Consider the following 12,643-nt stretch of genomic DNA (forward strand, 5'->3'; position numbering starts at 1 on the left):
TTAAAAAACCAACTAGGTTCAGTTTATTTAACAAAATTTTCTGCTGCTACTTAAAGTAGCACATGGTAGTGTGTGTGAGAAAAAGAGAGAGAGAGGGAAAGAGAGTAAGTTCTCCTCTAAACCCCATCTTTACCATTGGCTGCCTCCTGCATTCTACCCCTGCTCAACAAGTGGAGGATTTTAAAATATTCTGTATTAACTATTTACTAATACTTGTGCTTCCTGAAGAGTTGAAAAAGGGCTACAATAATCAAAATATACTCTAACAGTTGCCCTTATTGCTTAAAGTTACTTTTTACTACAGATAATTGACAACTCATTTTTCCTTTGATTTGAAAATATAGGAAAGCATTTTCATGATTCATTTTTCCCCAGAATTTTCTTGTCAAAATGCCTGGGATTCTAGGTTTATTCCATGAAGATTTTTAAGGAGTAGTTACTATGATCACTCATTGGCATCATTAACTGAATGTTAACGTTAAATTTCTCACATTATGCTAAACATTTTTTGACTGGATCAAATATGGTAAACACAAGATCTTAATTCATCTAGGATAATCACTCCAATTTTGTTATAGCCGTCCTGCAGGCTGTCTACATTTGCATCAAAAAGTGAAATAGGAGGGGCTTCCCTGGTGGCGCTAGTGGTTGAGAGTCTGCCTGCCGATGCAGGGGACACAGGTTTGTGCCCTGGTCCGGGAAGATCCCACATGCCGCGAAGCGGCTGGGCCCGTGAGCCATGGCCGCTGAGCCTGAGTGTCCAGAGCCTGTGCTCTGCAACGGGAGAGGCCACAGCAGTGAGAAGCCCGCGTACTGCAAAAAAAAAAAAAAAGTGAAATAGGATATTCAAACTAATGTTTATTTAGTTGAACATTCACACAAGTACACAAGTTCAAATTTATGAAGTGGAGGAGAGAGGAATGAAAAATGCAGCAAACCGTTTAGTATGCCAGAGGTGAGACATGGCTGTTCCAACAAGCAGTGCACTTGGATAGGTCCCAGGTCCAAACCACACTGAGCCTCAGCACGAGATCAGATTGAGACTAGTTAGAATTCTCTGCCTGTGTCTGAGCTCCACCATCAGGAGGACATGGAAAGAAGGAGCCATAGGGTTGCTTTCCAGGTGGAATACAAGAAATTAGAAGGTATTGAAAGAAATGATGAAAGAAAAGGATGACAGGAGACTTAATAAAATCTGTGTATGTGATGGGCCAAGGACATGGATTCAATCAGGCTGTCAGGCAGCCTTGTTTCTGACTTCAGACTCTGTTATCCCATTTGCCACTCAATTTCTGCTGGGTTACATCAGTGGAGAGTCGATGTTTCATCTGAAGCACAACTCCAAACCCTAATAGTTTCTCTTGTAAAAGTCCTTCTCTTAATTAATTTTATGACATTTGTTATAATTGAAAGTGATTTTTATCACTCACTCTTAGTTATTGTAGGAAGTCACCCTGAGGACTGAAAACTATGAGCTACCGGAAAACTGTCTGTAAAAATCAGGCAGAAAGGTAGTAATGAGTCTTAAAGATGAAAACAGCTTCATTTATTTCTATATGTTCTTTCCTCTGTTGCTAAAGAAAATATTAAAAATATTTACAAAGTGGGTTTTTTTTTTTCCAGGTACGTTGACATTTTGGCACTGGTTAATGCTTTCTGTTACTTTTTCCATCCAGGAGCCTTAAGTGCCAAAGGGTGACTCTGCACAAGAACATGTTTCTGACTTACATTCTGAATTCTATCATTATCATCATCCACCTGGTTGAAGTTGTGCCCAATGGAGAGCTCGTGAAAAGGGATCCGGTAAGAACTACATGATTTGTTTTTCATTTTATTTTTAAGGATATAGTAAGTATAAATAGTGAACATGGTGTCATTGTCTTACTTAAGCAGCTGTTTACATATATAATAATATTTACTTTTACAGTTGAGTTTTGCATTTAACAAGGCACATCATTTCTGTGTAATTATTGGAAGTAATGGTTATATACTATAGTAAAGGGCTGGGAATAATAAAGTTATAGCCCAATAAGAATCATACCGTAAATAATGAATTTTCATGACTAATCAATAATTTATTAACATCTATGGGAAGTTCACTGAGCACATATACTAGGTGTACTAAAGCAGTGCTTTGCAGTGGCCCCAGTGTGTCACTAATGGGTTACAGGTGTAACACATTCTGGTGCCAAGCTGGTCTTGGGCCAGTCACTTCAGCTGCAAGTAGCTATGCATTTACTCGAGTGATTCATATAAATTTTATCGTGTTCTATGTTTGCATGACTTAGAAAAAAGATTTAAATGTCCCTAGTTCAGGCACTGTCATCTCCCAATCTCTGTTAATGGCCCCCATTAACTGAGCTCAACCAGAAACCAGAGGGCGAGGAAGCCCTGAAGGAGATGTGCAGAGCAACTTCTCCAGGCCCAGGAGCTGGGTAGAGAGTGCATTTGAAAGCACAAACAGAAGTTATCCAGCACACAGTGAATGGCCAAGGGATATTTTCATTTTTGTTTCTCTGCTTAACTGTGTTATGCAAGCATCTGTAGATAGCCTCATCTTTCAAAACTGGCATTTGACAGCTCTGCCAACCCAATGACAAAAATGCGTGAAATCTGCCCAGAGCGTGCATCCTGCATGACAGTGGCATGGCATGGGAAAGCAGCTTAATTTGGCTTCTAATGGATCCACAGTGCTAATAATTTTTGCAGTGTGAATACATCCAGAAAGGCATTGTGATCCATCTTTTAAAACCATGGCATCTGTTATTGAGAGAGTCGTGTCTTAGGTGCAGAATGGGTTTACCTTGATGAGTTTTCGTCTTTCATGTCAACCGATTTTAAGAAAAGTAATCTCATTTCACTTAATCCTCACAAGACCCCAGCGAAGGGTGGATATTCTCCCCATTATTTTTTTTACATCTTTATTGGCGTATAATTGCTTTACAATGGTGTGTTAGTTTCTGCTTTATAACAAAGTGAATCAGCTATACATATACATATATCCCCATATCTCCTCCCTCTTGCGTCTCCCTCCCACCCTCCCTATCCCACCCCTCTAGGTGGTCACAAAGCACCGAGCTGATCTCCCTGTGCTATGCAGCTGCTTCCCACTAGCTATCTGTTTTACATTTGGTAGTGTACATATGTCCATGCCACTCTCTCACTTCGTCCCAGCTTACCCTTCCCCCTCCCCATGTCCCAAGTCCATTCTCTGCATCTGCATCTTTATTCCTGTCCTGCCATCTCCTCATTATTAACTGAGTAAATGGAGGCTCAGTGGAGGCACGTGTCCTACACACCGTGGATAGTTAGACGTAGATAGTTGTCCTACCCACCGTGGATAGTTAGATAGATAGATTCAAACCCAGACCTGTCCCACGCAGAAGCCCATCCTCTCTCCTCTGTACCACATGGTGCTCTTGATTATCTTGATTTCTTTCCTTAGGAAGATTGTTCTTAAAGATATTGGCTCAGCCATTTCAAAGTAATGGTTCTCCATAATTAGACAAGCACACTCCATTTCATTAGAGAAGCTGACTCCCACTAAGATTAAAACAGGTGTAGAAGCCATTAACCAAGAATATCTCAGCAAAGAAAACTCAAATTTGGGGCATCCCATTTCCCATTAAATATGAAAACCCTGAGAAAATTACTATCTGTACAAAGTAGGCCAGGAAATGGCACTTTAGTTATTGAACAATCAGCCCACCAACCTGGGAGCAGAGGTCTTGTCATTCTTGAATAGACTCTCTCCCATCTCTCTTGTGCGGGGTCTCACACCCACATGTCATGCCTCCAGCCCACCCTCTGGATGTAGGGTAATGGGGGCTTTTCATCCATTATGAGATCATACTAAACCTGTTATCCTCCTGAAATATAGTATACATTCAGGACTTTTTCTGAGTTCACTATTAAATTGTAGAAGCCATTTAACCTTATCCATCAAATGAGAGTAATAAAAACTGCCCTTACTTCCAAGGGGTTGTCCCAGAGTCCCAAAGAAGCATAAAGCTTTTAAAAATTCCCAAGAGCGTGATATTGCAAACGATTGCTCACAAGGTAACTGCTAACCCTTGCCCTGTGGCTAGCTCCCTAGGTCCCTGCACATGACTTTCCCAACCAATCTGTTACTCTATTCGTTTTCTTAGACAGGTAAGTTATCATTGACAGATGTTTTCACTTTCATAGGTACTTTAGGGACAGACATTCCTAGGTACTCTGGCAGTCACAGCACACAGGCTGCCTCCTAGCCACCAAGCAGCCAGCTCAGCTCTGCCTTCCAGCTCCCCTATTGCCTCGAAACCTTTAATAAAGCCTGTAAGCAGGTATCTAGGGACCTGGCTTAGCCACAAAGCAGCTGATTCCCTGGGAGAATGTGAGCAGAGGGGAGTCAGAGAAATTAATAGGAAGCTTTCTTCTGGATATGGAGATGGGAGGGTGGCTCTCTCACATTAGGCATTCTCAAGGTGACATAAGTTTGAAAAACTGAAAAGAAGTTTATCTTTATGGCATGACTAACACCGGGTTCTCCTAATCAATATATTTTTAACCTAACAGACTTAGGTTTTTTTTTTTTTTTTTTTTTTTTTAGCTATGCAAGAGCAAACTTCCTAGGAAAAAACTATAAAACTCTTGAAAGGTAGAACTTCATCCAGTCAATCAAGTGTTTATTGAGCACCCCAAACTCAAATTTTAGTCTTCAGGCTGAACTAAATTCATATCATTTGGGGGAAATATCTATTTATGACATTCTCTTCACAATCCCTAGGAATATGCCCAGCCTCACATAGAAACAGCTGCCTACGTCTTGCAACTATATATGTGAGACTCAGTCATTTATCTACCTATTTCAAAGTGTGTGTATGTCTCTTTTTTAGTGGAAAACAAAGGAGAAAAAAGTCTGGTTTTGCTCTGTGTGCCTGAATGAGAAGTCTCCTTTCCTCTGAGATTCAAATGAGAATAAGCCACCAATCACAGCCCACTTACAGTGGAAAACGGGGCGTGTGTGAGCACACTTCGCCCTCTTCCACATTTCCAAATGTCTGTTTTCTTCCATAGGACAGAATTTGGAAACATGTGCCTTTCACCAAATACATATAAATAGCATAGGCTAAAAACCAAAGACCACAACGACAAAAATTAATTGACGTTTGTAAATTGTGAAGCATACAACTGGCCCATAGGAAAAAAACTAGGACATTTGTTGTTAGTACTTTCTCTGTTTGAACAGTCTTTGTTTTCCAGTGAGATTTTGGTACATCTCTTATCTAATCCTCCACATACAACACAGGACTGCTCTCTCTAGGCAGGCAAAATTAGTTCAAGAAAGGGTAGGGGTCTTTCCTGGTGGCGCAGTGGTTGAGAGTCCGCCTGCCAATGCAGGGGACACGGGTTCGTGCCCTGGTCCGGGAAGACCCCACATGCCACGGAGCGGCTGGGCCCGTGAGCCATGGCCGCTGAGCCTGCGTGTCCGGAGCCTGTGCTCCGCAATGGGAGAGGCCACAGCAGTGAGAGGCCCGTGTACCGCAAAAAAAAAAAAAAAAAGAAAGTAGGAAAGAACTCTCAGGTAGATATATCTTGTATGTTATTCATCATTGAAACTGCTTATTTACTATTTCCAAGAGAGACATAGGTCTTAAACTTTGTATTGTACCTTATCTTGAAAATGCATATTCTGTCATAAATGCTATCATAGAAGTCTAATTTCTTGAGGATCTTTTCCTATCCAAATGACTATTAAAGTAAATTGCAGTTGGAACTACAAATGCAGGCATTAAGAATAAAAGAACTGTTGTAATATATTTGAATACCCAGGGGATAAACAAGAACTAGGAAAGGTTTAACCAGGTTTAACTAGAAAAACCCCATCTTTCCCAGCAATAAAATTCCCCACCTTTAAAAAGACAGAGAAAATAACATCCAAATATTGAGAGTCATGTCATCAACGTATTACTAAGTCATGTGCAAAATCAGATACTCTAAAATCAATTACTCTAAATAAATTATATGAAATGCTGCATTTTTCTTGAAAAACTGACATTCCAGAAAACACTAGATTAAGGTCCTCCCTAGCCAAGAAAAGTGGAGATAATAAAGAAAAACCCAAGAAAGAAGAGACAGACAAAAAAAATTAGCAGAAGAAATTTTTGAAAAAGGGAAGATATTAGACATTTTCAGTCTATAAATATTTATTGAAATTGCAATTAACATGAAAAACATAACCAAAGTCATAAACTAAAGCACATCCATCAGCACTCCATCTATCTGTGATTCAAGCATATGTCTCTTTTCTATAAAAAAGAATACATAATTTTCTATATAAAAAAGAATATATAATTTTAAAAGACTTTCTTTCTTAAGCAAACTAAAGACAGAATTGTGGGTTGTTTTTTTTCCATTTTGACCCAATTCTCAGGTCACTGAATCAGTAGTTAAGAGGTAAAAATATTTTCCTTCCCAGTGCCCAAGGGGATATATTAAAAAGAAAGTTATTTCTTGTAAAAGGAGGCTGCATTATCCCAGTGCTTTCACACTACTTCTGTAAGGGTTTATTTTGTTGGGGGCAAAAGAAAACAGTGTTCTCACTCCTCAGCAGGAATCCCAGTGGGTTTATGGTCCCTTTCCCATCAAAGTAGTCAGTCTCTTCCCTTGAAAGTTTTTTGGTTGGGCAGATTCTCTCCTGTAAAACCAAGGGTGAGAATCTTATTCCTTCACACAACTTTTTTTTTTTAAGTTAAACTCAAAATAACTCATCGAATAAATAAGGGCTGAATAAATCCTCAGTTTATTGAGTGATGTGAAAATTGCCCATTGTCATTTGTGTCATTTGAACATTTCATTTCTATAATATCTAAAATTTCATTTTCTTGTTCTGTCTGCTTATTTGATGATCTTCATGTAGAGAGTTAGGAGGTAGAATTAAAAGCATTGTTCTTGCTGCATCTAAAGGAAGCTGGCAGCATACTAGTCATTTTCTAGAAAGAAATGTCTCTCTGAACTTTTTATCTGAGTCTGAAAGGGACAACACAGTGAGATTAGTTTTTACTGGGAACCTGAGCATTTACCTCAAAAGCCAAAACAATTGGGTCACATTTTCTATAGCCTCTTATATAAGTAAAGTCAAATGAGTCCCAAGTTCTGAAAACCAAAGTGAATTTCTTCTAAGTCTCACTTGTTCAGGACAGTTGAGCCAATAGGCTATGTCAGAACGTCATCTTAGTCACAGGAAGATCAGCTTGGAATGGATGCTCAGAAGTGAGGCACTAGAAACTGATGAAACCACGGGTGGAAACTTGACTCCTCCCACCTAGCCCAGAGGAGGCTGGTGGGAGGGAGAGCATGTAAATGTGAGGGAGGTGACAGCGATAGCAGAGTTTTTGAGATGAGAGATCAAATGGCAGATAAAACGGTATTGGAATTATCCATTTTGGTAGCCTATGAAAGACATTAGATTGAGAATGAAAAGTATGATGGATTTGAGGGACAGTGCAGAGAGAATAATGCCAAGACACGGTAATGAATTGAGGTATCTTACCCTGGTCGTTTATGCTATTTCACTTTACTTACATTTCAAAGCCAATAAATGGTCTTTTAACCAAGATCATATGGTACAGAAAAGTGTAGAGGATTTCTTTATTCCTTTTAAAATTTATTATTTATGATCACCCACGTTTCCATATGGATTTGAAGAAGTATTCCTAAAATGGCTATAAACATCAACCCAATCTCCAGTTTCTCTCACCTGACCAGTCTGGGTGATACCTCTGCACGAGAAATTAGTCACCTACAAATGGTATCTTGTGGTATGGTTTATGTAGTGCGTCTTCATCTCAACATTTGCAGCTTGTTTCCCTTGCTTTGAGAAAGCTGTTATGAATGTCATGCAGCACTTCTTATAGATTTGTTTTCATTCTCAAAAAACTTTCAGTTGAGTTACTAGAAGTTTTGTACACTCCCTTGGGTATGTTGGTTAATTATTAGAAAGTTTTGGAGCAATAATCAATTTGATATTAGCTGTGTTCAGGCAGATTGCTCCAAATACTACAGGATTGTTCTCGCTGAACTGCAGGATCTCAGATCCCAGCTCTTCTACTTACAGATTAATCTTGAGCAAGTTACTTAACCTCACTGTGCTTCACTTTCTTGATAGAGATATCAATAATAATAGTACCTTTCTCAAAGAGTTGCTTGTGAGGATTAAATGAACCAATATACTTAAGATCCATAAATCCATTTAAGAGTCAGAACTCTCAAATGTTAGCTATTATTATTTATAAATCCACCCACAGCATGGATTTTTTTTTTTTTTTTTTTTTTGCGGTACGCGGGCCTCTCACTGTTGTGGCCTCTCCCGTTGCGGAGCACAGGCTCCGGACGTGCAGGCTCAGCAGCCATGGCTCACGGGCCCAGCCACTCCACGGCATGTGGGATCTTCCCGGACTGGGGCACGAACCTGCGTCTCCTGCATCGGCAGGCGGACTTTCAACCACTGTGCCACCAGGGAAGCCCCTAGCTATTATTATTTATACTAGAGTTGTTACCATTGTCATGGACTTAAGCACTCATCATTTTCTAACTGTGGTACTCAGTTCCATTTCTGTGTTAACACACCATGGGAGGTGTGGAAACTCAGAGCATGTGTAAAATACTGCTTAAATCTAAAAGGACTAAGTGTGAAAGCAGAATGCACATACTCAGAGGTTTTAGATCACAAATAACCAAAAAGGGCTGTGGCCTAAGCCTGAGCATGTAAAACTCATTCAGTCATGGCTTGAAAATCCCCAGTGAAGAGTGATAATATCCTCAATACAGCATGTAGGCAAAGACCCGTGAGTATGGCAAGCTGTTAATTTTTATTCCCCTGCCACATTTCTAACAGGCTTCCCCCCCCCCCCCATCATGTTTTCTGTTTTCTCTGGCTTTGTTTCCTGAACACTTCCGGAGTATTTCCTTTGCCAATTTCTGGATCATTTTCTAGTGTATTTATCTCAAATGGGACTTTTTTCTCCAGTGTTTTTTTTTTTTTTTTTTCTAAACACACCCAATCGTGACTACAGTTGCACAGATTCAAAATTATTTTCTCTGAGGCTTTATCAGAAATCAGCCCAGGATTGCATGACAGACTCACATTTAATTGAAAACGTTATATCTTTAAATTTCTCTAGAGAAGGACTGCAGTAGTTTCCTACAAAGTTAATGCTGACTTTCTGACTGGGGGATTTTTCTCCTTCATTCAACTAGCTTTAAAGACTGTACAAGTTGACAGTTTTCAAGTTGAAATGAAAGCCTTTTGCCCTTTGGTTTATCAACTGCACTGGCATCTTGACAAACATTTCTGTAATTCCTCCTCATGAAGTTTTAGTATACATGTGAATCAAATTCAGGACATTTCTCATTGCATTGTGAGTCTACTGGAACAAGAGGCTTGTGCTCTTTGATGGTTAGAGTTATAGGTCCTGGAAGGCCAGCAAGTAACCAAAACGGGAGTCAGGTACTGAGTAAACTCCCTCTGTACCCTAAACCTATTCAAAGTGTGCCCCATTGTCCAATAGCATCAGCATCACTCGGTACTTAACTTAGAAATGCAGAATCTACCACCCCATGCTAGATCTTCTGAATCAGAATCTCTGCTAATGGGACCCACAGTCTGTGTTTTAACAAGCTCTCCCAGTGATTCTGATGCATGCTAAAATTTGAAAAAGCACTACTATAAACTTTCTCATTATTTATATTTGAACTGGATATTTTTGGAGAGCTTCATTATTACATCACTGCTTTCAAGAACTCCTTTCAATAGCCCATGTCCACACCCTTTAGAGTTTAATTTCAAGTGGTAGATGAAAGGGCATTTCAAGCTTGTAAGATGTATGAAGGAATGGAGAGGAAAAAGGTAAGCCATGTGTCCTTTCTAGTTCTCTGTGTATCAAAATCACTCTCACACTTCAAAAGAGAGCTGGGAAAATTACTGACCTAATCAAATATCAGTCTCATTGGATCCATTCACTTTTATAGACAAACAATAGTAGTTTCTCTCCACAGTATTTCCCACTCCAGTTCTAAGCAGTTCAGGGAAGATAATGGAGTTGCAACCTCCATTCCCCAAAAGTGTATGCCCACATGAGGTGGAATGATAATATACACCACTGAAACAGAGGCAGAACAACCTATAGACACAGTGCTGGAGATCACCAGAACCTACACCAAAGTTTATTTCTGCTTTAAAACAAGATTTAGCAGAAATAAACTTGGCAGCTTTGATTCGGTACAAAGTATTATGGAGTTAGTACGCTTTAGGCCATTTCAAACTAATTTTTCAATATTTTTAGTTATTTATTAATATATTTGTATAGTGGAGGATGTGGTTTTAACTGTTTGCCATAAGTTTTCAAACATGCTTCTGATAGCCCCCAGTAAACAAAGAGAGACCCTCCTAGCATACTCTTCATTTTGCTACAATATTGTTCATGCAAATTCGAGAAGTAAATTTATAGTTAGCCACCTCTTTTGCTATAAATTAGTCTGTATAGCAGCCCCCAAATAATGCAAAAATTGGAGGAAGAGCAGAATGCTTGACAACGCTTAATAATTCGTTCAACTTTGGCAGAATCTACTAGTTCATTCCTTGTTAATTTTCTCACAAATTGAATGGATTATTTAATGTTAATAACACAAACCCCATTAGTTTGATTCATTTATTTGCTATGATCTAGGTGCCAGGCTTTGCTATGTACCTGAAAAAAGAATTTTTAATGGTATTAATGTTGATTACAGAAATCACCTGTTTCAGAAGTCATTGTGCATGGCTGCATTTATGTATTTCTGTATTCATCTCCCCTCCAGAAGATGACTTTCTCAATTGCAAGCACTGAACTTTGTCTTCGCAATTCTAGGGCCTAGTCCAGGATTGAACACACAAAAAAATAAGCATAGTTTCTTCATGAAATTTAGCCACCATTTTGAAAAATCAAAGGATCTTAAATAATAACATGTGTTTAACCAAACTCTAGCAGAATGTCCTTTAAGAAATAGTTGGTTGTGGGCTTCCCTGGTGGCGCAGTGGTTGAGAGTCCGCCTGCCGATGCAGGGGACACGGGTTCGTGCCCCGGTCTGGGAAGATCCCACATGCCGCAGGGCGGCCAGGCCTGTGAGCCATGGCTGCTGGGCCTGCGCGTCCACGGCCTGTGCTCCGCAACGGGAGAGGCCACAGCAGTGAGAAGCCCACGTAATGCAAAAAAAAAAAAGAAATAGTTGGTTGTTATTTTGAATTCTCCCTTGCCAAATTTTTTAAAGCCCAACAAAAGCAAAACATCTCACAATTTTTTCCTTATTATGCTACTGTATCTAGCCATATAGAACATAACTACAGTGAATAATGAGGATTGGCTGCATATAAAATGTGAAGTCAAAGCTGCTTTGGATGACACAGAGCCCCAGCTTTTCCCTGGGCCATCATCTTTGCCCCCTTCTTATCCCTTCCTCTACAAATGGCAGCCACCAAAGCTTCTGCTCTGGACCTCTTGATCCAGAAGGAATAGGGTTTTCAAGTAAGAGTAGTCTTTAAAATGAATCCAGAGTATCAACTGAATTTCTTATTTTACTTGTTTGTCATGTGCACATAGCAAGTATTTGCTTAGCTAACTAATAATAATATTAAATAATGCCAATTAGGAAGGTAATCAGATAAAGTCAGTGCCTTTGTAAGCCAATATAAATTACTTTTAGATTACCTGATGTTTTGAATTATCTGCACTACTGTTCCACTTTGGTCAGAATCAGAGGTTGATTCTATCTCTGAAAATATACTATCTGCCTTCTCATGGACCCAGCTGGCTGCTTCTTACGTTCAATGAGTTCTGAAAGGACTCAGTGCATCAGATTCCCAGTAAATGAATTACTATTGCTATGCATTGAATAGAAATAAGTGGTCCTGAAAAGGTTACTGCAATACTGAAAGTCACTTTCTGGCTAATTTGCTTTGTAAAAAAGAAGGCCTGAAATCCAGTCAGATTCAAAATGTAAAGCAGAGCATTTGATAAAATAATAATGCAAATAATCATCCCTAATATGTAAAGTCTTGCATGCTAAATTGTTCTTATTTTTGTTGTTGTTAGAGGGAGTCAAGCACAGCTAAATACCTTAGGGTAGTGTTCCTCAACCAGGGACATTTTCCTCTCCAGGGGACATCTGGTAACGTCTGGAAATATTTTTGATTGTTATGACTGGGTAGAGGATGCTACTGGCGTCTAGGGGATAGAGGTCAGGAATATTGCTAAACACCCATCAACACACAGGACAGCCCCACGACAAAAAGTATCCAGTCCAAAACATCGATAGTGCCAAGATGACAAGCCCTACTCTAGAGGTGACAAGGAAACTATTTAGGGTGTTCTGTTATGTAGTTTAAGCAATAATTATTTCTGTACAGACAATATGTAGTTAATCTTGATTGCTCCAGAAATGTGGATCCCACATCAGTACCGAGTACCAAGCGAGGTTTCCATCCTTCTGTGTCCCAAACACATGGACCCCCATATAGAAACTAAGGCTCCCTTATGAAAGTAAAATCACATCAGTTGGGCTCAGCATAGCTCCTGGCTCATATATGAGAAATGAACCACCTGGTTCTCTCCTCTTTTACTGCTAA

General features: G+C 39.5%; 1 protein-coding gene across 1 annotated transcript in view; it reads left to right on the forward strand.

Annotated features, from left to right (window-relative positions):
- CALCR (calcitonin receptor) overlaps positions 1–12,643 on the forward strand; it is a 64,824-nt gene that overhangs the window by 32,898 nt on the left and 19,283 nt on the right. Inside the window, exon 6 of the mRNA XM_081244624.1 lies at positions 1,677–1,803. Coding sequence (XP_081100750.1) covers positions 1,677–1,803 — 127 coding nt within the window. The remainder of the gene's footprint in view (positions 1–1,676; positions 1,804–12,643) is intronic.

This window comes from Mesoplodon bidens (genome assembly GCF_964165515.1).
Source record: "Mesoplodon bidens genome assembly, chromosome: 9".
Classification (NCBI taxonomy): domain Eukaryota; kingdom Metazoa; phylum Chordata; class Mammalia; order Artiodactyla; family Ziphiidae; genus Mesoplodon; species Mesoplodon bidens.